This window comes from Camelus bactrianus, chromosome 15, assembly GCF_048773025.1.
Source record: "Camelus bactrianus isolate YW-2024 breed Bactrian camel chromosome 15, ASM4877302v1, whole genome shotgun sequence".
Lineage (NCBI taxonomy): Eukaryota > Metazoa > Chordata > Mammalia > Artiodactyla > Camelidae > Camelus > Camelus bactrianus.
In genome coordinates, this window is record NC_133553.1 from 46376150 (window position 1) to 46402260 (window position 26111).

General features: G+C 49.6%; 1 protein-coding gene across 1 annotated transcript in view; it reads left to right on the forward strand.

Moving 5' to 3' along the window:
• Positions 1 to 26111, forward strand: part of EPAS1 (endothelial PAS domain protein 1) — an 83579-nt gene that overhangs the window by 32747 nt on the left and 24721 nt on the right. Inside the window, exons 2-4 of the mRNA XM_010967733.3 lie at positions 13627 to 13817; positions 22113 to 22264; positions 22683 to 22767. Of these exons, the coding sequence (XP_010966035.2) occupies positions 13627 to 13817; positions 22113 to 22264; positions 22683 to 22767 (428 nt within the window). The remainder of the gene's footprint in view (positions 1 to 13626; positions 13818 to 22112; positions 22265 to 22682; positions 22768 to 26111) is intronic.

Below are 26111 nucleotides of genomic sequence, written 5' to 3' on the forward strand. Positions count from 1 at the left end.
GCTGCGTGGAGTGATTAGAAGACCCTCTGTGGAGGTGGTGGGCCGGTGTTGGTTCTGAAAGTACAGGGTTTGGAATGTAGGAAAGAAGGCTCATATTTCAGATGGAAAAAAAAATAACTGGGTGGCAGACGGGGTACAGTGATGGGTGGTGGTGATCTGGTGGTGAGCAGGGAGGGTGCTGCAGGCTTGTAGCAAGTAAGGTTGGAAAGCAAGGCCGGGGCTGGTGGGCCTTGAGGGGCATCTACAGCTTGGACTTCATCAAGAGGGCTGTAGGGAGCCCCTCCTGTTTTTAAATAGGGGAGTGACATGCTGAAATGCTTTGGGGGAAAGCGGGACAGACTGGTGTGCTGGTCCTCTCTCTGAGGTCTGATTGGAAGTGCATTCTTATTGATCAGTGGTCAAGGAGGCGAGGGGCAAGAAGATGGGGGCTAAAGTCTGAAAATAAGCACCACTGGAGCCAGAGGAGGCGTGCGTCCTTGGCCCAGTCTGTTTTTTGTCCCATGGGTAGTGTTTGAATTGCTGTTGAGCAGGAATGCCTTGCTGAGGTCTCTGTGGGCTGAGCTGAGGCTCCAGCTTGTGGTGGCCCAAGGGTTGCTGCCGTATTTAGAGCTCTTTAGAAAAGGACTCGTTTCCCCTGGCTTGGCTCCCAAGGGAGAGGGGTTCTCTTATTTGTTGTCCAGTGTGGCAAAAGCACAGCCAGCAGAAGAGGGATGCAGGCTGGGTTCTGCACAGCCCACCTCCTGATACCTCAGCCGCTGACTCGTCAGTGAGGCAGGCCATCACCTGACCTTTGGCTTTTTTTTTTTTAATGAGTCCTTTCATCGTCCTTCCTCTGTGCTTGGCACCTTGTGGCCACTCAGCTGTGCGTGTTGAATGAAGGCATTCTCCCCACTCTGACTTCGCCTGCCTTGCACCCTGCCCTCCAGCCCCTCTCCTGACCACCGGGACCCTTGCTCATTCCCTGGCGGGATCTTCGTCCCTCCTGACTGCCTCCCTGTACCTGCTCCTCCTTCATATCCCACCTCGAGCTCCGAGCTCTGCCTGGGCCATCCCGCCTTGCAGACTTTTCCAAACTCCCACGGCACTGCCTGGCCCCCGGGCCAGTTCTTCAAGACTTGGCGCTTCACTTCTCTGCCAGTTCCCCAAGGTTAGGAGTGGCCGTCCCACGTTTCCCTCTGTTGCTCGCAGCCCCTGCGCATGAAGAGGGATTCATAAATATTTGTTGAGTGAGAGGAGAGAAAAAGCTATTGCTGGGGGAAAAAAACACAACCCTGTTTCCCAAATTGCTCAATATTATCATTTGAGAGCATGATACTAACGTGGGGAAGACTTTGGGGCATTTTCTGTGGCTTTTGATGACTTCTCTGCAAAGAAATGGAGTGTAGCTTCCTAAATGGGTGTGAGCATCTCACTTCGCATCGTGATAGAACGGGGCAGAAGTGGAATGAAGCAGGGGGCCTGTATTGTGGCCATGAATCAGATCCCACATGGACATGTAACCTTGTAGACAGGCTGGAGTTCACGGTTCTGAAGGAGAGAAAGGGTCTCTGAGGTTTTCTCTGGGTTCCTTTCTCTTTCCTTTCATTTGTCTTTGCTTGCTTTCTCTGTTTTGTTAAGAGGGAGGTTAGGATGGGCTAGGGGATGGAGGGAGGAATGAGAAATCCTGTGTTCCCTCCACCCCCTGCCCTTCTCTTGCTGTTTTGAAATACTTTAAATACCAGGCACCAGAAGTTCTGGCATCAAATTGGGATTAGGAAGGCAGATCCTAGGGTATTTCACTATTGACGTGATCAGGCATCAGTCCTGATTAAAAAAAAAAACTAAACAAACGTTATTTTCTTAGAAATTAAAGTGTCTGAAATGAAGAAGAGAGAACTGACATTTAAAATCGCATTCTGTACTTGCGAAGAGTTCTCTCTGACAACCGTGTATTCCAGTTATGGCTTTTTAAATTTTTTCACCCAGAATGTCTGACGACACTGCCAGGGGAATTTCTGCCCCCTCCTTCCTGCATATACCCAGTGCTGGCCCCTGAGGCGGCCTCGTTCTGTTTTCTCATGACACAGTGATTATTTTTGGCATTGCACATATTTTCTCTAATGTCATAACCGCCCCCCACCCCACCCCACCCCACCCCAACCCTTGGTTGCCTTTTGTGGAACAATTGTTTCAGCAATTTGGCATAAATCAGGGTTGATTTTAGTTCAGTGTGGTGAAGAGGGGGAGTGGGAGACGCTTGCCTCTGCAGCCCCCCAGCCCCCATGCTGGTGCCAGCGCAGAGGTCCAGTCTGCTCCAGCGCATGAAAGAGCTTGCTTTCCCCAGGCTCTGGGCTCACCATTCATCCTTTCTGCCAGCAAGGCTCGAGGGACTATCTCGAGGTGACACTGGGGGCTGCACCTCAGGGATGGCATCTTAATGACTTGACTTGGCGGACGTTAGAACAGCCCCATTCAGAGTGAGTTCACTCCCTGTGCAGTTGGCTCGCTCAGCCTCTGTCCATAGATGTTCTCTTGTTCACGCTGCATGAGGAAATGGAGATTTCCAAGTGGGAAGCAGACTTCCCAGTGCTTTAACTCTTCCCTGAAGGGAAGAGGAGCTGCAGAGAACGAAATACAGTCTGGCTGGCCCAGCTGCAGCTCCTAGGAGAGGAGCAAGGCACAGGGTCAGAGATGGAGTACAAGACAGCTGGGATCTCTTTTTCTTTCCTCCCCAAGAGGGAGAGGAGAAGAATAAAGGGCACACTTGAATTGTCCTTACAGTCAAGTAGCAAATATTTACTCTTTATGTCTGCCCAAGGTCCCGTGAAGGATGCATGGAAGTCGAAGATGTTGTGTCTGGGTTCCACCCACCGAGGCACCAAAGTACTTCCAGTCCAGTTATAGCAGCAGGAGCTTTGCGTAGTAAAACCAGCAAGACAGGGAGGCGTTTAATGAGGGCCAGTGAGTAATGTGGGCAGGAAGCGCCTTGGAGAAGGGAGCCGGGGTGGGCAGAGAAGCCTGAAGCATCTGGGGAAAGTGAGGCTTGAACTGGCCCCAAGGGATGGAGTTTTAAGAAGTAAGAAGGGATGAGATGAAGCAGGCCTTAGCAAAATCCATAAAGAAATATAAAGAGGGAGTGAGATGCTTCCTGGCAGAGATGGAGACCTGGCCTGTTAGACTTGGGGTGGATTGTGGATAAGGACATCATCTGGGTAGCACTGACCCTGCCAGACCTGGGTGTCTCCATCATGTCCTTGGTCTCGAGATCTCATGTGTCCCTTGGTCTCTTTCTGTTCAAATCATGAGCACAGGTAAGTAGAATTAGCACCATCTGGGAGGTTGTTAGAAATGCAGAATCTCAGGCCCTAGCCTAGACCTACAGAGTCAGAAACCGCATCACAAGATACTGCAGTGATTCGTGTGCAGTCAAGTTTGAGAAGTGCTGGTAACTGTCAGCACTAGTTCAGACCCCAGATTTGATTCAAAGAGTTGGGAAAACACACACACACATACACACATCTTTGAGTGTCTCTGCACTATGCTCTCCCAGATGGAAACCTTTTTTTCTAATGAAGAACTAGATTTGAATTTTTGTGAAAGATCTAGAACAGTGGATGACTGAAGAATGACAGACCAGAAATCATTTAAGTGGTTTTTATCTACTGTCTCCAATTTGCACGACTTGGTGCTATTTATTCTTTAGAGGATGCCAAAAGAATAAATGATGGGGTCCTTTCCCTCCAGAATGGGTGGTCTTGTTAAGGAGACAAAAGCTACAGAGGTGAAGTAAATGGAGGAGAACACAGGGCTGGATCATGCAGTGTGGAAATCTCTGAATTGGGGTGCAGAGAAGCCAGCATAGGTGAGGCCTTCCTGGAGAAGGTGGACTGTGGGAGGTCCTGGGAGATGAGTGTGAGTAGGCTCCGGTGACGCTGAGTGTGTCCTCTAGGAAAAAATGTGGGGAGGGGACAAGCAGGTGCCAGGTGTTAGCTGGCACAGGGACCGTAAGCTGCTCCCCACTCGCTCCAGAGAATGTGCTTGCCTCAAGCTGGGGAATCCGTTTATGTCTAGGTCAGGGCATTTTTTTCTCTTTCCTTCTGCTGTGCAATTCCTTTGTCAGTTTCCTTAGCTGAAGGCAGTGTGGTGGGAACAGGATGGCTGCACAGGCAGAATGGCTTGAGCCAAACCACAGATTGTGCTGTTGGAAGTTTGTGGGATCCAGAGGAAGTAGGCTGCTGACGGATAGAAGCCCCAAGGAAAAAGCCTAAATCAGATCTGGTAACCACTTGGGTGTGGGGAAACACCCTCAAGCCTAGGGAAGTGGCACCAAGGAAAAGAGTCTAGTGAGAATGAAGCGTGTCACCTGTGGTGTCTGCAGACACTGAAAGCAGAGCAGGAACGTCTTTCCTTTTTCAGACAGACATCTCCAAGCAGAGAAAATGTGTCCTGATGGGCCTGATTTGTCAGCTGGGGGCTGGACCTAGGGCAAGAGAGTGACCAGGATGTCCCCTCTACTGCCTCCCAGGTCAAGAGCTCATCAAGCTCTTGTATTCTTAGAGAGCTTCACCCACCCAGCTCAGCTAAACCTTTTAAACCTGCAAGAGGGATCTGCTTATAGGCATTTTGGGGAAGGTTGCCCTGTTGCCATCAAAAGTGTGGGATTTAAGGTCACGTGGTAGGTTTGAGTGCTGGCTGCATCACGGGGTGACACCGGGTGTGTCACTAACATCCTTGGAGTCTGTTTCCTCACGTGTAAAGTGAGGATGATACCGTACCTGCCTCACCAGATTGTTTCAGGATTACATCAGAGGCAGTGTGGTGAGTGTTCTGTATCAAACGAGGAGTACTGCATGAGGTTCTTTCTCAGCGGTTGTAGCAGCAGCAGCCACAGCCTCTCAGTTAGCTGAGGTTAACTGGTCCCTCACTGGAGTCTGCACTGTGGAGGAGTCAGGCAGTAGTGGGCATCAGAGGCCAGAGAGAAGTGGAGGGTCAGGGAAATGCTCCCTGTGGATGCTTGCTTTCCTCCCCTTTTCATGGGGGGTCTCCTGTGTCAGGGCACTGGATATGGTAGGATCCGGGTAGGTGGAAAGAATGCTTTATTTTTATATTGGAACGTGAGGTCCTGCTGAATGACAAGAGTGGCCATCTTCACAGAACTGCATTCTCCAATTTCAGTAGCTTGGTCATCTGTCTTCAGATGTTTTAACCTGGACATGGCATGAAGGAAGGGGGAAGCCTGAGAGAGTCAGTCCCTGGGCAGGGAAAGTCGCTGAGACAGTGCACATCCTGCCTCCCCCCCACCCCACCCCCAGCCATACCTCCCTCTGCAGCACCTGCCCTGGGGCCCCGCATTCGGTGAAGGTGGCCATGGTCCCGAGGATGCTGATACCAAACTCGTCTCCTCAGCTTTCACAGGGGATCTCTGTGAGGAAGCTGTGCGGAGCTGGTGGCAAGCTGGTGTGTGTCATCTTGCATTAGAAAAAGTAAATTAAAAAGCAACACCTGTTACAAAGGTGGTTATCATAGTATTATCTGTAACAGCTGGGAATCAGAAACCATGTTTGAACCACAACCAAGTGCATTGTGATCCACTCACACAATATGCTATAGCCAGCTGTTATGAATGTTTTTAAAGAATTCTCTAAAATGTGATAAAATGTTGAGTAACAAGCCATAAATCCAAGGAGATCTCAAATTTTTTATTTATAACTTTCTGTATTTTCAAAGTTGCCTGAAGAGATGCATCGCCCTTCCTTCCACAAAGCATTCTTTAAAAGGAAATGATCTCTTATGACAAACTAGGTAATGAGATGGTAATGCATAAGGCATAATGAACTGTGTGATGTGTCTAAGGCTGATTGGCAGTGGACTCTCTCTTCATATGTCCTTGAAAAAATATCAGCTCAGGGGTTTTGTTCCAGCTCCACAGGTTCCCATTGCCTTCTGAGCCTCTGTTTTCCTCATTCTGAAATGGGAGTAGTGGCACCTGCTGTTTGTATCCTACTGGTACTTAACACCTGCTTTATAAGCTGTCGTGAGTGATGCCAACGTGCGCAGCGTTACTGCCTAACCTGTTGAATAGAGAACCCCGCTAAGGCCGGGCGCAGTGCAGCTGAGCACAGGGCCCCTTCGTACTGTTACTCCTGTACATGCACGCTTCTCCCAGCCGGGCTGGGGACTGCACGTGTCCTCAGATTACGTAAGGAGCTGGGTTATCTGGAGCCCCAGATGGGCTCAGCCTATGGGGCTGCTTGGTAATTGGGTCTGCTGCTCTCTCCCCCAAGGCTGCCTGGGGCCTAGAAGGCCGCCAGATAAGCATCTCCAGTGGGCCCGGAGCAGATCTGACCATTAGCGGGCCAGGTTGGGTGGGCCCCAGACATTACTGTCAGCTCTGAATGCAGTCCAGGCCCTCTCTCCAGGGGCACAGAGTGGGTCAGGGAGCTGAGGGCTCCGCCCCAGAGGAGAGGAGGTTGGGAGGTTGAGACACTTTCCAGGATTTCTCCTTCAGGGAAGGGGTGAGTGAAAATATCTGTTCCTGCTTTAGCCACTCCAGCCCTCCTCTTTTCTCTGTATCCTTTCTTTTAGGGCTTTTGGAGTATTAGTCTTATCTCCCAGTTGGGCTGTGCTCTGTTTCAGGGCAGAGACAGGCCTCTCTCAGAGGTATGCAGTTGAAGTGTATTGAGGCCTTTCCCTGTGGAGGTCTGTGTGATCTGCCCAGTCCCTCCTGAATTTGCTGGTTTAGGTTCTTCTATTCTGGCTGATGAACATGGTTGCCTCTTCCTCCTCCATGTAACAGAATCTATATAAGAGATAGCCCTATGCACCACTGCTGCCTTTGGGCAAACATAAGGATATACCCAGCAGATTGACCACCAAAACCACCTTCTTTTAAAACATTTTTTCCACTCGTTAGAAATTGCCTTCAGACCCAAAGACCATTCTTTTGAGCACCTTCAATTGTGGCAGGGCCTTATCTTTGAGGGCACATTTTATTCTTTCAAACAACTGAGACCCATCCTCAGCCAAGTCTGGTGACTAAAGAGGGTGGGTAAGCGGGATAATACTGTTTGGGAATTAAAACAAAGTGTGTTCTATGAAGTGTTATGGTTGTTCTTGTGTGGCTCTGAGGGTCATTCTAAAAGACTTCTCAAAATACATAGGGCCAGAGCCATTTCACCAGAATAAAGTTTGTACCTTTTCCCGGGGTGCCTATTTTGAGGAAAGCTGCCTTTTCTGTGGCCTCGATTCAAATCTGTCTCCTGATTTTCACCTTCCTGTTTCTGTCAGCCATAGGATGAGGGACAGTGATGGCCACACGAGCTCCGAAATAAGTTACTGGTTTATGACGGTGACTCCAAATTTGCTGGACATAATGCAGACACAGTGCGTGGTAGAGGGAGAGATGTGGTTAGGTCTAAGAAGTACATCTGGGTTTCAGTCCTCTAAAGACAGGTGATCACAGGCTCAGAAACCTGTAATAAGCCCTCCAGCTGATTCTGCTGTAGGCTGAAGTTGAGATCCGGTGCTCTGCAAAATCTGGACCAATAAGACTGCATAATTTAAATAAGGATCAGATGAGATTGTTTCCAAAATGCGCCTAGCCCCAGTGCTCAATAAATACCAGTTTCCTTTTCCTTCCACCGGAAAAAAAACAAAAAGAGAACCAAAAAAACCAAAAACCAGCCTTTTTAATTTTAAAGCTGACTACTTTGCAGCAGTAGTGCCCAGCCCTGGCTGCACAGGAGAATCACATGGGAAGCTTTAAGATCCCTGATGCCCAGGCTGCACCCCAGGCCTGTTAAATCGGACTTTCTGGGGGTAGGATCCAGGTATCATTTTCTTTAAGACTCCTCTGGTGATTGCAGGGAGCAGCCAAGATTAAGAAGCACCAGCTTTGGTTCTGCCCTAATTTAATCTATGAAGCAGTCATCCCCTAGGTGTGGGGCCAACCCCTCGTCCTGATCTCTGGGACCTGGAGCTGGCATGTTCCTCCCTTTGGGCAGCCTTCATGCAGCAGCGGCACAGCCTCAGTGATGAAGGGTCATGAGAGCTCCCCCTTACAAATTGCATTTGACCTTCATTTCCTCAACTTATAGCCTCCTGCAAATTGGCACCAGCTTAGAATTTCACTTCAAGCCAATAGACTGATTCCCACTGGCTTAATTAGCTTCAGTCTTTCTCCCTAACCTGCTGAAATCCATTCTGCTTCCAATCCATCTAACCTTATAGGGAACAGGCATACTGTTTTGATGCCCTGATGGCCCACAGGTATTAGGCATGGGAGTCCTAATCGTGCTAAAGGTCAGGAGACTGAGGCTAATTAAGCAACCAACCCCATTGTGCAGTGGGTGACATCATAAGGGCCCCTGCCAGGCTGTGTTAACCTGAAAGTCAGAAACCAGCATCATCTTGACCAAGAGGTGATAACGGTTCCAATACTGAGTAGGGAATTTGAGTTTCCAACTTGGGGAGAGTACGTATAAATTTGTGTATGTGAAAATGTACCCCTAGAATGGCCAAGACTGCTTGTTCTCCACCTGCGGCGTGGAGAGATCCGTCCATGCGGGTTGGACCTGCAGCCTTTATGGAGCAGTGTGGAGTCACATCTTATGACGCCCACCACACCCCCAGCCTCACATGATGGAGCTGCATCCTGCTAAGGCTCAGAGCACTGATTCCCTCTCTTCCTACTCACACTCCTTTTGAGCTCAGATGTTGATCCTTAATCCTACTCCTAAGTTTCCAGGTCTTTTTCCAAGGAGAGTGGGTGCTCACCTAAGGGCAGCATCTCTCCTCACTCTCACCCCCTAGAACCTTTATGTCACTGTATCTTTTTCAAATCTTCACCCTTCTCTTCCTCCTGTGGTATCTAACAGCCTGGTCCATGTTGAAGGTAGACAATGAATAGCAGTTTCCTTGCTGCCAGTGGAAAGAACTAGGTTTGAGACATTGTCTCTTTGAGTTACTTCGTCTCTTTGAGTTACTTCATCTCTCTCAATATCCCTTCTTCATCTGTTAAATTGGAATAGGAATTTCTGTCTTTCAGGGTTTTGTGAAACTCACATAAGCTAACAGGTGCCTTCTGAACCTGCTCAAACACTGTGAGGGTCTTGTACTTATCTTTCTAGGGTCAGCTGGAATCCTGCCTTGCTGGGTGGCCTGCCCTGACCTTGTTTGCTGACATCAGTTTGTTCCTCATTAACCACCTGTAGTGTTTGTTGCCTGTATGTGTTTCTCTGGTTAATAGGGATATTTCAGATTGTTGGCTCCCTAACTAGACTGCATGCTTCTTGAAAACAGCACATGTGTACCTCATCCACAGGGTCCAGATCAGAGCTCAGTAAGCACTTGTGGGTCTGCGTGAGGACAGTCAACCAGGGCCATGTTCATGCTAAGGATTCTGTGGGGCCACCCTGTGATTGAGGAAGGCCACCAAGAAAGACAGGAGCAGGAACTTTGTAGGAAGAACAGTTGGAGTAAGAAATAAATTGCTAAGTCTTTTCTGGTGATCTGGAAAACTAGATAAAATACCTTTTTATGAACAACCACAGAATTCTAACATGAGATGTCTAGAATTGTCAAAAAAAAAAAAAATCTGGTCTACTCCAGTGAATTCTAGGACCTACCTGGGGAGAGAAAATAAAGTGTAAGTAGTTGAGGAAATGAAGCCCCATTGGCCTAAGAAGGTCAGCCACGTGACCCAAAGAACTGGTAAGATCAGCCTGACCAGCAAATGCACCTGCAGTCCTGGGACAGTGGTGACTTGGCAATGAAAAATGACTGTAGGGCCAAAGCGTGACTGTTACTAATGCTCATTTTAGCCCAACAGTGGGATCATGACTGTCTGTTGCGAGGGTTTCATTTGTGGAGAGACCTTCCTAGGACTTCCAGCCCTTCTACACTCATCTCATTTAACCCTGACGAAGAAGACATGGGAGTGCTCCCATTTCACAGGTGGGGCTATCAGGGCACAGAGAATGCATTTCGTTGTTCAGCTTCAGATAGCTAGAAAGTCTTATGGTCAATATATTAAAACAGCAATCCTCCAAACTTCCAGTCCCCTGATCTGTTTACTTGAGGGGCCCAAGATGTGGTAACTGCTGTGAGGAGGTTGACTGTGTGCATTAGTTGGGCCGAGGCCGGTCTTACCTTCACACTTAGCGTTAATTATTCTCATTCTCCCGTGTTGCTAATTCAATGATGGCGGCTTCACACGTGTTTGTCTCTTCTGAGAGTCAGCGCTAGACAGATCTCTCTGGGCTGTGTCAAGGTTAACTAGATAATCCAGTTAAAGTCATGCTAGTCCCAGAGAGCGACTGTGAAAGTAGCTAAAAGGGAGCTCGTGACTTTTAAACCAAGAAACTGCGTGAGATTCTCCATGTTTCTTTTTCTAAATGTTAAAATGTTGCTGTTTCTTTATTTCTCGCAAAGCCACTGTCTCCTACCGTAAAGCAGTAGGAAGAGTATGTGCTGGCCTGGGTTCTAGCCCTAGCTGTGCCGCTGATAGCTGGACTGCCCTAGGCAAGCCACTTCACCTGAACGGGCCTCAGTTTCCAGGTTATATAACACGGAGACTACAGCAGTGCCTGTCTTGCCCCTCTCACGTGTAGACTGTGAGGATGGAATTAGAGAGCACCCACACGTCCAAGGACTTTTTAGTTGTCTGTTCACAAAGTGTACACTCTGCAAGGGCTTACGCAGACACTGGCTTTGTCACCTTGGGGAAGTTACATATGGTGTCTGAGCCTGTTTCCGTGTGTGTAAATCGTGCTCACAATACCTGCCATATTGTGTTGTTCGGATTATAATGAGGTCGTATATATGATTATAATACGTAATGAGGTCTTGGTGCTGCAGCAGGCACAAAGATAGGTGTCAGCAAACATTTGTGTGGCCGGGGGAACCAAATCTCAAAGGCCAGGCAGAGTTCCAACTCCAGATGGCCTTTTCCCTTCCTGGCTCTTCCTCTCTGCCTTGTCTGCTCTTCCACTCAAAGGAAGGGGCGATGGTTAAGGGGAGCGCTGTGCCTGCAGACATTGGTGTCAGTGTCACAGCCTGTGCTCCAGCATGGCTTCTCTAGATGCCCCGAACGGCCGGTTATGTGTTGATGATCCTTCTGTTGGGGAGCATGAGGGCTAGTGCTGGAGAGTGGACCCTAGTGTCCTAAGGACCCCGGCCTCCTTTACCTGGCTCTCATGACATGCAGGCCTGATGGGTACAGTTATAGCATCCTGGCCTCTTCCCACCCTCCCTTCCCGAACCAGGAAACCTGCAAATCTTGAACTGCTTTTGCGCCACAATCAGAGGTCAGGATTCAGAGGTAGAGGGGAGGGACTAATCCACAAACCACCACTGTAAACTGGTGCAAGAGCACAAGGATGCTGAGGGCAGGTTCTGAGAGCATGGGGATGGGTGGGGCGCAGGGTGAGAGCTCTGAGAGCTGGAAGTCAGGGAGAGGAGGAAACGGGAGTTAGGTCAAGGAAACAGAAGAGGGAGATAGGACAAGAAAAACAGTCTCACCCATTTCACAATTTCTCTGAAAGCTCTTCTTGACCATCTGCAGCAGCTGGACATTCTTACTGCAGCCTGAGTGTATGATGCTTAATCCATCCAAGGAGCTGGATGTTCATCTTTTTTAAAAAAATGAATCATGTTGTAAAGTCAAAATAGTGCCTCTGCCCCAAATCTTGAGGATTTTGAGAGGCAGCATGGCAACATTCTGAGAATCACAAAATACTGATTTTATGTCCACATAACCGGCTGCAAAACCAAACAAAAGGAGAAGCAGCCCTTGGTTTTGGAAATCTTGGGAGGGAGGACAGACAGAGCAAGCTGGAGCTGGTTGGGTGAGGCCTTGAGAGCCATGAACTGCATTGGACACTTTTTTTAAAAAAAAATGAAAAACAAACTTGATTGTTAAACAAGCAATATAGGTTTTTTTTTATATATAGAAACATAAGAAAATATAGATAAGCACTAAGGAAACAAAATTCCTCGTAACCTCACTGACCTGAAACTGCTAACATTTCTGAGGACAGAGAGGCAGGACAGTCATTGATGGATAAGAGCCTGGATTGTGGGGCCCACCTGCCTGATGCAAAGCCCCGCTTCCCCATCTACCTGTAGAGAGGCTGCAGATGAATTACAGCAGTCCCCCCTTATCCACAGTTTCACCTTCTGTGGTTTCTGTGACCCACAGTCAATCCCAGTCTGAAAATATTAATGGAAGCTTCTAGAAATAAACAATTCACAAGGTTTAAGTCACATGCCATTCTGAGCAGCGTGATGAAATCTCCTGCTGTCCCACCCAGGACATGAGTCACCCCTCTGTCCCACGTGTGCATGCCGTGTACGCTGCCTGCCCATTTGTCTAGGAAAAAGCACGGTATATGCAGGGTTCCATACTCTCCACGGTCTCAGGCATCTGCTGGGCGTCTTGGAGTGAATCCCCCGTGGATAAGCGGGGGCTGCTGTACTCCGCCTCTGTGGACCCATTTCCTCATCTGTAAATTAAGGGTGATAATACCGACTACTCCCATGGGCAGTTGTGAGAATCAAAGAAGCTGGTGCCGTAGTGCTTAAAACAGTCCCTGGAAGAGAGCGGGCACTAGATATGATAGTTACTACTAGGCTGTTGTATTTCTAGACTTTTTCCTGTGATCATGTATAAGAGGTGTTATGTAAAATACATTTCTGTGAAAATAGGATTGTACTGAGCTCTTTTGTAACATTTTTACTCTCATGATCACCTTTAATGGACAGATTTGTTATTAATATTAGCTAACATTGATTGCTTACCATTGGGATAGGCCTGGCGCTAAAGATTTTACATAAATTATCATGTTCAATTGTCATACTAACTCTGTGGGGTAAGTACTATGTTACCATTTTACAGATGAGAAAATCGAGGCTAAGCAATTTAAAATAATATAAACAAGTGGATCAGGCCTCTGTCCTGCAACGAGGAGGAAACTAAGCATGAGGCAGTCCGGCAGCCGGTGCTGGCAGGGTTAGGGAGGAAGTGTGCTCATGTTACTCCTTTTTAACCCTCGGCGGGTGTGCCCTTGGGACCCCAGACTGACAGGTGTCTGGCTGAGTGCTGTTCTTGGGCTCTAGGGGCATTTTCGATTTCTACTGTGGAAATCACTCTCTGATACAAAATGGGATCTAGGGTCCAGTACTGGGCTTCATTGCTTCTGAGAGTATTTTATCCAGAAAGAGAACCTTGAAGCAGCTCTTCACCTGGTTATCCTGAGGCTTTGGCACAGCCATCCAGGCCATGGGCCGTAGCCCCCAACCCTTCCCTCTCCAGCCCTGGGCACTCACCTCAGTCCCAGATAACCAGGACCAGGTCCAAGTCATTGCCAGTTGATCAATTTACTCAGCAAGTCTTGTGCACACTCCACCCAGGTGATGCCCTGCTTGGGACACCATGGCGTACAGGAAGGGGAGAAGACACAATACACACGAAGGCAGAGTTGACTGTTTGAAGCAGACTCTGTGTGGCTCAGGTGACTGGCATGGGCCCAGTCAGCTCAGTGGAAGGGGCTGGCTGTGTCGTGGGTAGAGGGCTCTGGGGTTGTCTTGACCAGAGGTGTGATAGGACGCCTTGACGTTCTAGAGACTAACCCCTCTCTCTCCACGTAGGAGTAGCTCAGAGAGGAGGAAGGAGAAGTCCCGAGATGCTGCCAGATGTCGGCGGAGCAAGGAGACGGAAGTCTTCTATGAGCTGGCCCATGAGCTGCCTCTGCCTCACAGCGTGAGCTCCCACCTGGACAAGGCCTCCATCATGCGTCTGGCCATCAGCTTCCTGCGCACACACAAGCTCCTGTCCTCAGGTGAGGCTGCGGGCTCCCCGAGCTCCTTCCTGGAGGGTCCTCACATGCAGGAGCTCCGTTGTGCCAAGTTGGACAGCCACTAGGAGGGTCATTCTCCCCCAAAACCCCTGCAAAACTCCCACCCACAGGCCCGCCATCATTAGTGCTTTTTCCTTCACGTTGAACATGTGTCCAGCAGTGGCCTCTGCAGGGAATACAGCCACAGGCTGAAGAGCAAGGACAGGGCCAAGGAGGCGCGTGGAAGCTGAGGAGGACGGAGAGGGCGGGGAGAACGAGGGCCGCTCTTGCTGGCTGCCCACTGGCTGGGCCCCTGGCTGTCAGGCTGTACTCCAGTCCAGGGTGCATCCTTGTGGGCATCTTAGTGCTTATCCGCCGGCCACCTTCTCCAGTGGGGCCGTGTGCTCGTGCGACTTCTCCCTCTTACAGCCAGTCAGCCGGGCAGATTATCCAGTGTCTCTGCTCTTCATTTCCTCATTCCTAAAAAGAGGCTAAAATACCTACTGCACAGGGTGTGTCTGAGGATTAACTGAGATAACGTCTGTGACGCCCCAGACCCCACACTTGTTCACACTGGGGAGCCCTTGGCAGATAACGATCTCCCCACAGAACCAACTAATTCTCACCTTCCTTGCTATCTCTGCAAGTCTCAAGTTCACAAACCCTTTTTCTGCCCCTCAGGGTTCACCTTCTTCAAAATACCATTTCCTGTTAGTCCTGACCAGGAAGAGGCGGCCTGGGGAGTTTGCCAGTTTCAGATCTAGTCTGCCGGTTCCACGAGGGAACTGGGCAACAGGCAGTGCCCCTCCGACCCCGCTGGCTGTGGCGCTGCAGGTGGGCAGCGTCCGAGGTGGTGGGCGGAGGGGGAAGGGCAGGCAGGGGAAGGTTTTTTGTGGTGGGTTTTCAGTTTTCCTGAGTGTGCCGCGTGCCTCGGAGCCGGGTTGATTCTGCCATCCTGTTATGAAGTGGCTATTCTGGGAAAGAAACCCAGAGCAGAGGGAATCCAGTGTGAGGCGGGGAGGCCGGAGCGACATGTGCTATTCTGGGCCCTGGAGCACAGGAAGGATATGGGGGAAAGACGTTCAGAAAATAGGATGACAGCCCAGTGGGTCCCAGTGTTGGAGGGCTAACCCTGGACTGCATATCTAAAGAGTCTCAGAAAAGAGCAGGCAGAAGGAGCAGAACCAAGGGCAAAGGCGTGCTCTGTAAATACTTTGAAAGAAACAATGCAAGGCAATGGCCGACCTGTGGTCATAGATGCTACGGAAAGGGGGAACCGTGGGCTGAAGTATAAGAAAGGCTTGGAGATGCCATCACAGGGCATGTGTGTGCCTCTTTCGTTTAAAGAGACTGTCTTCCAGGACAAGTGTGGGCAGTGTCTTAGTAGTGTTGGAATCATCTTTACATGTGCGCAGAGTAGGCACTGGAGGACTTGATGACTAGACAGAGACCCCTTCCCCACACTCAGAAACACCTCAGCTTCCCTTGAAATTCTACTTAGACATTAATTCCTTTGGATTTATCATTGCTTCCTTCTACCACCACTACCGCTATTCCTCCACCAACAGAGAGCCCCAAAAGGAGTAATATGTTAATGCTGGGACACCTCTTTGAATTTGCACCTGTAGGACTTTTCTCTTCATAGATGATGGGAGGTGAGGCACAGAAAATTTAAGGTTGCTCAGCATCACACATTTAATACATAAGGAACTGCACCTAGAGTTCAAGTTCTTTTGAATCCTGACCCATGGGAAGGAGGGACATGGAGGGCAGAAGCATTCTGTAACCCTGGTCAGGTGAAGTTGTCAATGAGGGCTGGAGTGGAGGGAAGAGAAGGGTTCTCCCTTGCCAGGGGAACCAAAGTTAAACAGAGGAATGGGGGCCAGCCTTCAATAGAGGCATTTGTGGGAGAGCTTCACACGCTCAGTGATTGCTTCTCCCCTTGCTGTTGGTGCACGGCGTTGGTTTCTGTGCTCTTCTGCACTTAACTGTCCTCCCCAGTGCTTCAGAGTTGGCTTAGGGCACATATCAGAGGCTCTGAGCACATCTGCCTGCGTGTATGCTGGTGTGAACCCTCATGTGCCAGGCACGCCCAGGGAGATAGGACCAGAGTGGCCACAGTGAGACACCATACATCCCCTCACAGGGGCTGTTGCAAGTCGTGGACACCAAGTGCCTGCCCTCTGGCTGGGGTTGGCCCTGGACCGACCAGAGGAAAGAAATGACAGAAAGGATGAAAAGTGTCCGCATTTGGCTATCTGGTCCTGGCGTCCTTGAAGGAGCAGTTCTCGTAAAACCCGCGTCGCCTGGGGGAGGCGGAGAGGGGAGGCATTCAGTGCCCTCTCTTCCAGGCTCCTGACACACATTCTTTAGACCCGTTGTTGAAATTGTTTTCAGGAATTCTATGTGAGACAGGATCTTGTTCTTTTTAAATCTCGTTTGCTTCTTTAAAACATGCAGTGCAACAAAAAGAAGTATAGGGTTTGTGGGCAGATGGACCGGCCTGGAGTCCTCTGTCCGGCTGCCTGCCTTCCTTGCAGCCTTGTGAAAACCTCTTTACTACCTTTGAGCTTTACTTTCTCATCTGCACAAAAAGGGATACCAGTATTTGTATTGCTGTTCAAAGACTGAGATAATGGATATAAAAGCCCTTATCCTCTTGCCTGACACACATTATGCTCTCAATAAGTTACAGCTTAGAAATAAAACTTAACTATGAACAAGAAAATCGATTTATAATAATTATAAGCTTCTGGAGAAATGATGTCAAAGAAAACCCACAGTCGACCTTTACCGTCCTCTTACCCACCTTCTAGCAATTTCTAGCAAAATGCAGAGTTGCCTAGCTTTCCCAAGTCCAAGCAAACCACAGATTCATTATTGAAGCGTTTCTAACAAAGGTGAGTGCCGACGTTGGCTCACTTTATGATAGGAAATAGCTGGTTGCATACCTCAGAGTTCAAAAGGCTAAAAAAGACCAGGTTTTGCTTTAGAAAAGTTTCTTCTTTACTTAGTAACACGTTTCCCTTTGATTTTCACAGTAGGCTGTTCTGTGTGGGAATGTTGGAGAGGAAACCTCAACGCTGAGAAATTCAGGCTGGGAGTCTGGGCGGCCGATTGAGATTTGTATCACAGGAAGCAAACTGAAACAATAGCTTTATGATATTAGCTTCCACGCTGGGCCGAGAACAGAACACACTCTGACGGGAACATCATTGAAAATACTGCTTGATTGTCTTAAATCCTCTTTCAAGATGAGCCCCACAAACTGTAACCAGATGAGGGTCACTCCTGCATTTGGAGGGCGTTAACCCGCAGTTAATATGCAAAATTGGCTTTTCACTGTAGAATTGAGTTTTGGCTTCCCCACAGCCGCACAAGGAGAAATCAGATTCATTTTACACAAGAGCTAGAGGTCAGTGTGAAGTGAGGTTTCTAAAAAGAAATGTCAGGTTTATTATTGATTTGGTACATTTGCATAGCGAAGACAGCAATCTTAATAAGACAGTGTGACTTCCTGATCCCTAGACCACTACGGGAAAGACATAAAAGGGGACAGGTGGTTTTAAAATGTTTTGCCGTGACCTTTTCATGCAGGAAAAGTGGGACTAGAGGCAGGTATGATTTATTCCGGTGCCTTCTGATGCCCCACTTTCAGAATTCTAATCCCAGGTTTTCACCCCTGCTTTTTTACTGTGCCCCACCTACCCTCCAAACCAAGGCCTTTTTCTGTCCTATTTGGAGAAGAGCTGATAGGCTGATTCCTGCTGGGATGTTAGTGGCTGAGAGCAGCTAACGTACAATCTCTTCTAGAGATACTGGCCTTGTTCAGATCATTCCCTTTAACCTAAAACAGTCTAGTCAGTCTGGAGGTATGTGCTGACCCCAGCCCTGTGCTGCATCTTATGAAGAGTAATACTGAGAGGTCAGATAGGATAATAAATCATGTATAGAACAAAGGAATGAATTTCTAATGGTGGACTTTCAAAGCCCTTTGGGAGGCCAGCAGGGTCAGATAAAACAGTGCCTTCTGCCAAAATGTCAGGGCAGCCTAAGCCTACTCCCTGGTCATGGTGGAGTTGAAAGGTGTGGCTATGGATCCAGTAAGTGATTCAAAATTAGCTTCCTCGTGGCTTGACGGGCTGCTTTGCAATTAGCACAACCAGGACCGGGGGTGGGGTGGAGCAGTCATGGGTCTACGGGCCTGGGAGGGCTGGAGGGGAAGAACCGGTGTGAGAGGAAAGCCCCTTCAATGGTGACTACGTGGTGAAGGCCTGCCCAAGCCCAGCTGCGCCAGGAAGATCACTCAGAGTCAAAGCAGTCTTGGGACTTCTCAGAGCAGGAAGCAGGAGTGGTAACCCCAGTGGAATAAAAGTGCACCCTGACCAGCAGCACCTGTGCTGGTCTGGTCTCGGGCCTGGTCAGGAGCTTCTGCCCCGCCACCCTGCCTGCTCACCCCAGACGCCCAGCTCCTGCTGCCCGCAGGGTCCCGCCCCTCACGGGCGGTGCTGCCTGAAGGAAATGAGCGGTGCTCCGGAAAAAGTGCTCCGAAACCTCAGCCCGCGCATATCCTGGCTGTGGGGAGTCATCAAAGCCTGTTTACCAGGGCTATTTTTAGCATTAAAGACTCTTGTTGTGCTCCCCGGCCCAGCACGCTTCATCTCAGCAGCGTGCCTCTGACCTGCATGCCCCGCCCCTCTTCTTTGGGGTCACACCCTGAAGGGTCCTGGGGAGCAGGTCGGTGAGACCTGGAACCCCAGGCAATTTAGAGACCCCACTGGGGGCTTACTCAGCACCTACTACGGGCTCCTCTGTATTCGGCACCCTGGACTCCTGGATTGTTATGCAGCCTGACTGCGATTTATCTGCACCTTCCCCACCAGTCCGTAGATTCCTGGAGGGAAAGGATTGCTTTTACACTTGAGTCTCCCTAGGACAGGCCTGAGTACCTAGTAAGTGACACTTGTTGGCAGATGGCCCTGTGCCCAGCAGACACATAGCAGGAGTGTAACTACGTAGTGAGTGAGTTTTCTACATGCCTCGCACTGAGTCGGAGATTCATGGTACAGTCAGAAGACATGATGTTCCCATGGAACAGCAGGACTGAAAAAGCAGTGCCGTTTTCAGCTGGGGTGATGTGCCTGAGCCCTGGCCCCTCACGTGGGGGGCCGCCTCGGGCCCCGCAGTTGTAACCCTCGGCTCCAATCTGACAGTGAGCTGCCAGGTTCCTTCTGAAACCCCAGAAGGATGAGTAGGTGCTGTGGAAGCAAGCAGTTCCACAGAGGAAGGAGGTCCTGCTGTCCCAGGGTCCCCAGGGGCGGCTGCTGACTTCCTGGTCCCCCAGACATTGTGACTTCAGTTCCAAGACGTTCTGTTTCCATTCGTGGGCCCCAAGCGCCCCTCTCCCTCCCTCCCAGAGGCCAGCTGCTGTGGCCAATTTCGCCACCTCCTGGAAGCGAGTGTACTGGGCATGGATGGAAACCAGTTTGGCCGTGTTGGAACTGTTAAAAACAGGAAATTTTAAGCAGAACTGTTTCCTCTGGACCTAGTTAACCCAAATAGGGTTGTCTCCAGATTTTGAAGTCAGTGTTGCCACTGAGATCAAAGAAATTGAAGAGAAAAAAAAATCTCCTCAATAGGCCAGAAATCACAGGGCAGGCCCTTACTGTCTGGAGGAGGTGCTCACCTATCTGGTGTGATTTTTTAACAGCATTGATAACAGCTCCTCACCCATCCCCCAAATAGTTCAGCCCCTGCCAAAATAGGTTGATTTTCCTGGTATTAGGGTCACTTGTAGGACTTGAGTTCAGGCCATGATTCTCTGCAAGGGGTCCTAGGGCCACCGGCATCAAGTCCGCATCACTTGGGAACTTGTTAGAAAAGAAGCTTCTCAGCTCCCTCCCAACCTGAGAGCTACTGAATCAAACTGTGGGCCGGGGCCCATCCAGGACCAGCTTCACGAGTGTGTGACCCATGGAGTCCCATGGGGACTTCCGCACTTAGAAGGGCCCTGGGCATGGTTTAATTTTTCAACAAGAGGTCCCACATTTTTATTTTGCACTGGGCCCAGAAATCCTTGTTTTAGCAGGTCTTCTCAGTGGCTCTGATGCATGTTCCAGTTTGAAGTCTCCTGAAGCCCCTGTTTAAATATAGGCGTTAACCGGGAGCATGAGGAACTCTGGTCCGTTATCATCAGTTCAGCTAACCAATCAGTTAGCAGGGATCAAGTGTGGGTCATTCCCAGGTAGCCTCCCCTCCCGTAGGCTTGCCGCCTGAATCAGGGTGTGAAGAGGAAAGAATTTCCCTCATTTTGTTCTACCATTTTAGCAAAACAGAGGGAAGTCACAAAGACACTACTCTGTACAGCCCAACTCTTGGCTCTAAAGGCTGGCCTGTCCCTGGGCAGCGTTTGTGACTCTGGCATTTTTGCCAGTCATGTGTCCTGAAGGTGACTAGTCCCCAGTGATGCCACTGAAGCCCCTTGGTAAGAACATCTCCTAATTTGGATTTGTTCTTCCTGAGGAATAACAGCATATGACCCAGAGCTTAAATTTAGGGGCTCAAGGGAAAAGAGAAAAGAGAACTAAACAAATCCAGTGCCCTTGCAGAAGGGGCCTTGAACCTCGTTTCATGACATCCATGTGCCCCTTGCCAAGTGGCCCATAAATCCAACTGCATTTTACATTTCCTAGAACAGTCTCAATTTGAAAGACTCCTTTTGGTTAAGTGAATATAACTTTTACAAGTGACAAATTACTCTCTAATCCCCTTGTTCTGTAAAATAGGGAGGCATACTGGGCTTGATGTTCGTACTGGATGAATACAAATTTTTATAAGTAAATGTATGTTTGGAGTTAAATAATGCACTAGGAGAGACAGGGCTGAAATAAAATCTGTGGTCTGATCTTAAGAAACAAGGGCCTGGGACCTGAGAGCTTTATTTGTCTGGGACAAGAGCTGGGTCTAAATTTTGCAGATAGCAGAGGTGTCCTCGATATGCCAGGGCTACTCAAAGTGGTTGATTGGAGAGGCGGGTGCTTTCCTAGGTTGCCCCTAGCAACCACCTCTGCAGCCGGCCTCTAACACAGTAGCCTCTTCATGTGGCTTCACATCTCTGGTCCTCACTCTCTCCAGACTGTCTTGCATGCATTGCTGGATGAATCTCCCTAAAGCAGGGGTCTGAGATGCTCCTTTTCTGGGACCTGGACCACCTCATGAGGCCAATCGATGAGAGTGGGAAACGGACCCTCCTCTTCAACTAGAGTCCCCAGAGGGCGCTTGCTCCAGGCTCTACCACCTCTATGTTTCCTGGTATCTGCCCAACCCACTGGTCTCCGGAAAGCCCTTCCTTCATTTAACAGAGTGAAATCCCTGTTTCATGAGTCTCTTCCAGCGCCCTTCTTTGAGCACTTGTCTCTGACCACACCAAAGTGACACCCTCTTCCTGGGAACTCTTCAGCACTTAACTGTCTACATTCCTTTTAGGCGCCCAGGTCTGTCACCCGGGAGCTTTTACCTAGATTTGCATCTCTGTGTGCTACACATCCCCCAGCTAGGTTTGGAACGATTGGACGGCAGTGACAGTGTCGTGGAGGGAGCAGAATGGGGAAAGAATTCACAATGGTTGGTACGTTTTAGGCATTTTACATGGTAACTTAATCCTGACAACTCAAAGAGATAGAAATTATTATCTCCAGTTAGCTGGTGGGAAACTGATGTTCAGAGAGGTTGTTACTTCCTCAGAGTCATAGCCTAATGGGGGGAATAGAATCTGTGTTTACTTGACTCCAAAGCCTATAAATGGTTAGGAGTGTGGCTTCTGGATTCAGCTGCCCGAGTTCACTAGCTGCAGCCTTTATAACCACGGATAAATTACTTAACCTCTCTAAGCCTCATCTGTCAGATGAGGCAAAGAATAGTACCCATGTTGCAGGTGTTTTGAAGATTACACAGCATGCTCAGTGCAGTACTTGATATGTTGTCATTGCTCAGTGCACATTAGCAAAAATCATTGTCCCCACTGCTGCTATAACTGCTGCTACGTCTGTGACTGTTGCCGCCACCCTCGCCCCTGGCACCACCACAGCCATGTGCCCACAAAGCCCTCGGCAGGGTGTCCTCTGTGCCCTGGTGCTCATCAGATGCCTGCTGCTCGAGTGTGTGGGAGACACTTACGTTATGGGCAGTGTGCGTTTCCAGGAAAGTTCACGTCATGCCTCTGAGCCATCCCTGGCAGACATCCATCCATACCGGTCCCATCACATTCATGCAAGCCGCCCAAACCCCCTCTCTTTTCAGTTTGCTCTGAAAATGAGTCTGAAGCTGAGGCTGACCAGCAGATGGACAACTTGTATCTGAAAGCCTTGGAGGGTTTCATCGCCGTGGTGACCCAAGATGGCGACATGATCTTTCTGTCAGAAAACATCAGCAAGTTCATGGGACTCACACAGGTGACACCCTCCTTTGGCTCTTTCAGAAAAGGAAAATGTTTCCATTTGGGGGCAGAAATGAGTGGAACGTTCTGATCACATCCCTCCTGACCTGTCTCTCTGCATGTGCCCCCCCTGCTCCTCTCTGATCTGAAGGTGCAAACCTCAGGAACACACTTTCAGCCCCTGGCATTGGGGTTGGCATTGCTGATGGCTATTCTGGTGGACGGCTCTGCCAACCAGGTGAACAGGCCCACCCATGTGAATGATGTCAGTCATGAACTCTATTACACCTGTGTGTCTGCAGACCTGCAGACTGGAATATGACAAGACCTGATTCAGTCTCCTCCCCATCTCCAAATCTGGAAGGGGCCCAGCTTCCTCTTGGAGACTTCTTCAGTGTCAGGGCTAATGAAGCCCAACCTTGTTTTTGAAACAGGTGGAGCTCACAGGACACAGCATCTTTGACTTCACTCACCCCTGTGACCACGAGGAGATCCGTGAGAACCTGAGTCTCAAAAATGGTAAGGTACTCTTCGTTGTGTTTCCTTCCTTCTTACGCCACCTGGGAGGGCATCTGCATCCCCTTTGTCTACAAGTTAGGATGGATGGATCACAGCCACAATGATTGAGAAAAACTGACATCCTTAAAACACCCGGCAGAGCCTGTGAGATGAGACTGCGGGCACCAGAAGGCCCCATACTCAGGACTGCCTCATGCTGGCTCTTCCTGGTGCCTGACAGCATACTCCTAGGACACGCCCTTGGGTTAGGACACTGCCTCCAGGAGGTTTCGTCACCTGAGTGCTGCATCTCTGCCAGGTGATGCAACCCAAACCAGTCAGTTCATCTGTGCCAGAGTGTTCATGGGAAGTGTTGTGGTTGTCCGTGTGATAGTTGTGTAAGAGACCACCCCAAACATAGTGGCTTAAGCAATCATTTTATTAACTCTCATGATTCTGTGGGTTCTGTGGATGGTTCTTTTGCTCCATGTGATGGCAGCTGGGCTGCCATCATCTCGGGGTTGGACTTGGTGGGAAGACTAGATGGCTCCCCCACACCTCTGGGACCCCTAGTGGCCAGGAGCTGGAGGTTGGGGCTCAGCTGGGATGCTGTCACAGCTGGATCCCTCGCTCGTTCCATGGGGTCTCAGAGCTTCTCCCTCTCTGTGTGGGAGCCAGACTTCTGACATGGAGGCTCAGGTCTCCCAGAAAGTACAGAAGTAGAAGTTGCCAGGCCTTCCAAAGGCTTAGTCCTAAAACTGCACCAGCACCACTCTGCCCCATTCTCTTGTTAAAGTGAGTTACAAGTCAGCCCCGCTTAGTGTGGGAGGGAACTATGCACAGCCATGAATGCTAGATGTGGCTCACTGGGGCCACCTTTGGAGACTAGCTACCCTAGTACCAAGGAATGAATCTGGGTCCTTGGTGATAAGAAATAGGAACAGGTAGTTTTTGACAGAGAAGAAAGTTAAAAGGTCTCATGCACTGCACCCTACCTGTGGGGCACCCAGCAGATGCCAGTGGTTGGGGACACGCAGAAGGCACTTTGCAATGACAGTCAAAGCTGCTGCTTCATCTCCTGTAACTGGGGACGTTCAAGCAAAGGCACAAATAGAGATATTATTACGCAGACTGAAGCTTTGCAATGAAGCAGGGCTCAGTGATTTTCCAGGTCCCTTCTGAACTTGGGAGTCAGTCTCTGTCCTGGGCAGATTCAGCCCAAGTCTAGACACCCCTTTACCACCTCTCACTTGTCACTGCCGTGGAGTGTGTGCTTGTCCAACCTGAATAACGGGCAGTGCTACTAAGCCTGCAAGGTTTTGCTGTTATTACCACACACACTTCAAAAGCAGACACTTCATTAGCCCACTTCTACCCTTGGTACAGACTGAGACTGCGAAGTGCAGGGTTACAGCCGCCTCCCCCACCCCCGCCAGCAGCTCCTCCCCAGCCCCTCTGCCCCATCCCTGAAGGCCCCGCGAGCCCAGCCCCAGGAGCACACGGGCTGAGGAGCCCTCTGTGGGCTGCTCGGCAGCTTCTCTGCTACCGAGAAAGTCTTACTTGGTTCCAAGAGGAAGAGGCTACCAGACTTTCCAAATCCTTTTCTAAAACAGGTTCTGAAAGCCTGAGAAAATCAAAATGTCTTATTTCTTATCTACTTTGGAAACCACTTGGCCCTTAAGTTCTCAGTCTCAGCTTAACCTCTGACCCTAGTCTCAGTCGGCCCATGTGACCTGAACCAGGTCACTTCATTTCTCTGCTCCTTGGAGTCTTTCATTTCAAATTGACAGTATTGGACCAGGCTGAGTCTAGGACCTTCCAGCTTTCGAGAGCCATGATTCAGCATAACTGTGCTCTATTGATCTGAGTAGAACTTTAGGTCTCTTGGTCCCTGTATTGAGGACTTGGGATCAAACTCAGTGAATCAGCAAAGCCTCCTTGAAGGTGCCGACCTGAGTGGACTCATGATCTGTAAGCAAAGGGTTAGTGTGAGCGGCCAGAGGAAGATAAGGCTGTGAGGCTGATTGTGGAAGGCTTTGAAGGCCAGGTATCTGGCCCTCGAACTTCATCCTGTTCGACAGAGGGGAGCTATTGGAAATGTTTAAGCAGGGGTAGGCTAATCTGACTGGAGCTACATTTAGAAAAATTAACCAAGTGGCAGAATGGGGAGAATTCACAGGGGAACAGGTCAGGAGGCCACAATCATAGCCCATGCCACAGCCACAAATGAGGCCCTCCAGCCCACTTACGCCAGCGCCTGAGCTCGTCCTTGTGTCGGGTCCAGGCCCCAAGATACAAGAATATCTCGTGATATGCAAACCCCACCTATGGAAATTAAACTTACAAGAAACATAGGTCTCCCAGTATGGGAGAGACGTTTTTATAATCATGATGGAGGAGTGTTCTCTCTTTAAAAAAGGATTCACCATTTGGTTTATTTAGTGGGCTCTCCTAGGGATGTTTAAGGTAGATTCAAAGATGCCACAATTCATTAGATGTGCAGCAATCTGGGGACATGTCACTCAAATAAATCATGGCTCCCAGAGGGGGTTAAGGGCAGAGGCTGGTGGCCATGCCTGGAGGGAGGGGTGTGGCTATTTGAAACAAGGTTCTAGATTGTTCTGAGATGCTGGGCAGGGGCAGGAGTGCACCTTGGAAGGCGCTGGGTGGATGGGAGTGGTGGAGGCAGAATTTACACGTGGGCAGGGGGGCTCAGCTGGCACTTAGTGCGTGCATTACTTTTTTGTTGTTGTTTTTACAAAAAGTGGGGAAAGTTCTGGATGAGCAGGATATTTGGAGACTGTAAGGAAGGAAGCAGTCTTGTTTGTCTTGGTGATGTATTTCATTCTGGCTGAGAAAGGATCTGTGTACAGTTAATTGTCAAGGTGAACTTGCTCACCAAATCCCAGGGGATTCGTACCTGCAGCCTCTCTCACGCCCTGATGTACGTCACTTTAGGGAGAAAGCTAATGGTGCAGGATCCTGCATGCAGCCATTGCAGGTAGAAAATAGGGCCCTGGCGGGTTCAAATTCCTGAGGGGCAGGAATGAAGAAGAGACAGGGATGTCTGAGGGAAGTTGCTCACCTGAGAGGCTTATCCTCCTTGTTGGAGTCATTGTGCTGTTGCCAGGCTATTCCTTGGAATACTTCCTAGGGAGCCTGGGCCTGCCCAGGAGAGGTTTGCTGAGGTTACGACTGATGGTCGCTCATTGTCTGGCCGCTCTGAAGTGAGCACTGACCACGTGCGAGGTGCCATGGGAAATAAAGCCGTGGAACAGCCCCCACCTGCCGCGGATCTGAGGCAGCACTGGTCCTTGGGCCAGGGTGGTGCTGCGTGTTCACGGCAGGCCTGCGTGCTGAGGGAG